This window comes from Drosophila pseudoobscura, chromosome 3 (assembly GCF_009870125.1).
Source record: "Drosophila pseudoobscura strain MV-25-SWS-2005 chromosome 3, UCI_Dpse_MV25, whole genome shotgun sequence".
Lineage (NCBI taxonomy): Eukaryota > Metazoa > Arthropoda > Insecta > Diptera > Drosophilidae > Drosophila > Drosophila pseudoobscura.
This window is the reverse complement of record NC_046680.1, coordinates 21,444,999-21,447,247: the sequence shown is the minus strand read 5'-3', so window position 1 is coordinate 21,447,247 and position 2,249 is coordinate 21,444,999. Positions and strand designations below refer to the sequence as shown.

Genomic DNA, 2,249 nt, shown 5'->3' with positions numbered 1-2,249 from the left:
CCAGATCTTGATTTTGTGGCAGGAGTGAAGCCTTCTACCTTTCTACCTGTCGCGGTTGCACTTGCCACAGCTTCTGCAGCTTATAAATGGTGTCAACCTTACGAGTCTCTTCATCATGGCCTTGCCGCCACCTCCTCCCATTTGTCTTTGGCCCTTTTGCTTTTTTTGGGGCAGAGCACAAAAAATAAACTTTAATTAAGTTAAGTACATGGCTACAGGCAATTTGATCGGGTTTTTGTGGAGGGTATCGTCCGGAGTAGTGGGTATGCACTAGATAAGTCGCTCTAGAACCTTGTCCGTGTGTCCTACGATCTCTGGCTAAAGTGCTATATGAAGTTTTAGTTTTAGTTTATGAGATATAGATGCAAAGATTTATAGATAGTGTTTCTAAACTTTACAGGTATGTAATGTGGTATGTTTGAGTGACTAAAACAGGGGTACTTTAGGCTTCGAATGCATCCATTAACATTCCCTTTAGAACTTTTTTCCCTTTGTTGAAACCACAATGAATAATGCAACTGTCCAGCGGTCATTGCGGAGACACATTTGCATGGACTCGGCCGTAGTCCTGGGCTGAGTGCCGCCCCAGGACTGTGGTTGCACTCACAAAAAGAAACACATAGGAAACACATTTGGCAAGAGCAGCCACGGGCAGCTACTTCTCCACCCGCTATTTGGTGTTCTCCTTTAGCCAACTCTTATGCTGCGCCAGATTAGCATAGACATCGGGCTTCCCGGCACAGCCTACCGTCCCCAGAATGCCGACCAGGAAGCCATTTACTACCAGAGGAGCGCCCTCGTCGAGGTAGCAGGCGCCCGTGCCTCTGCCAGTGCCCCCAACCCCAATGGTGCAGAGGGTCCGCTCGGAGAGGCCTTGGATGGGGTTGAACTGTCCAAAGATCGATCGATCCGCTGCACACTGCTGCCAGCTGAGGATTTTCACGTTGGCCTGCTGCAACTGCTGCGATCTGGGTGCAAGGCAATCTATCCAGAACAATCTTACCCGAGCAAGAATCGAGATCATTTTGCTCCACAAGAGGCACAAGCTGCTCGACGAGGTGTGGCCCCAGCCGGAGACGATGCCCTCCGCATTTTCATTGGGAGTTTCCGAGGCCAGTGGTACCACCTGAACCCTATTGTCGGTTAGGGTCACATTCTCACAGAGGTACAGCAGAGCCAGGTCGTTGTCGTAGCGGTCCAAGGCGTAATGCGGGTGGATGTGGACCTTACAGACGGCGATCAGGGATCCTCCAGTGCTCCGGGAGCTGGTGCCTACGCGCACTTTCAGCTGGGAGGTGGGCACCCTGTGGACACACCAGCCGCTGGTCAGAATGAGGTTCTCCATGATGATGGCTCCGCTGCATAGGGGTTCATTTTTGATCACGATCGACGCTTGCCAAGGAGCATCCTTAATCTCCACGGTGGTGCCACCAATCAGGCGAGGAGCGTACTGCCGACTAAGTACCGTCACGGGCAGGGCTGCCAAAAGGAGTAGTAAACGGCACATTTTCACCAAATGAATTTTCATTAAAAAATGCCCTTCTTTTATGGCAATTTTGTGGAATTCATTAGCTCAAAGCTCGAAGAATTTCGTACTTATTTGCTTTCCTTATCTCTAGGGTCATTCATCATATTGAGTTATAGTAGGAAGGAAGTTAAAGCTACTAATATCAGGGAATGTCAGGGTCAGTGTCTTCATTTGTTTTATGCTTTGTACACAAAACTCTTGATTGGTACCAACACGAAGCCTTTGAAGATATTGTTACTTGAAACATATTCAAAAGCCGATTATTGAGTGTATGCCAGCTGAAATTGAGCTGACCGAAAAAACAACTATCAGATAACGTTTGTATATTTCCATTTGCTCTGTAGTACAGTACATATGTGCATATTCTGTTTCATGAACTTGTTAATCTATGTATATTGCCAAATTAAATTGTATAATTTATGCCACCGCAACAGATTCGTTGCTCTAAGACCCGATGGTCGGCAGCCATTACACTAAGCCGCTTAAATCATTCGTATATTTCTCGTTTCGTTTGGTGGAAAAAATCCTGTGACATAAATATAGCTGGACATTTCCATCATTCCATCAGATAGTCACAGGGCCTGGGTGTATGTAAATATTTGATTTGTCCTGAATACGCATCGCATTTAAATCTCGGAAATGTTTAGCAAAACGGCGAAATAAATAGATTGGATCCCGCGATTGCCAATGGGTTAACAAACAAGCAAACATTTTGTTGAGG

The 2,249-nt window shown here is 46.5% G+C and overlaps 1 protein-coding gene across 1 annotated transcript; it reads right to left on the bottom strand.

Moving 5' to 3' along the window:
- Window positions 1–352: 352 nt before the first annotated feature.
- Window positions 353–1,527, bottom strand: LOC6899012 (trypsin-1). Its single transcript, XM_002138931.3, has one exon. It carries the CDS (start codon window positions 1,505–1,507, stop codon window positions 671–673), a length of 837 nt encoding a protein of 278 aa, XP_002138967.2. The 5' UTR covers window positions 1,508–1,527; the 3' UTR covers window positions 353–670.
- Window positions 1,528–2,249: the final 722 nt, after the last annotated feature.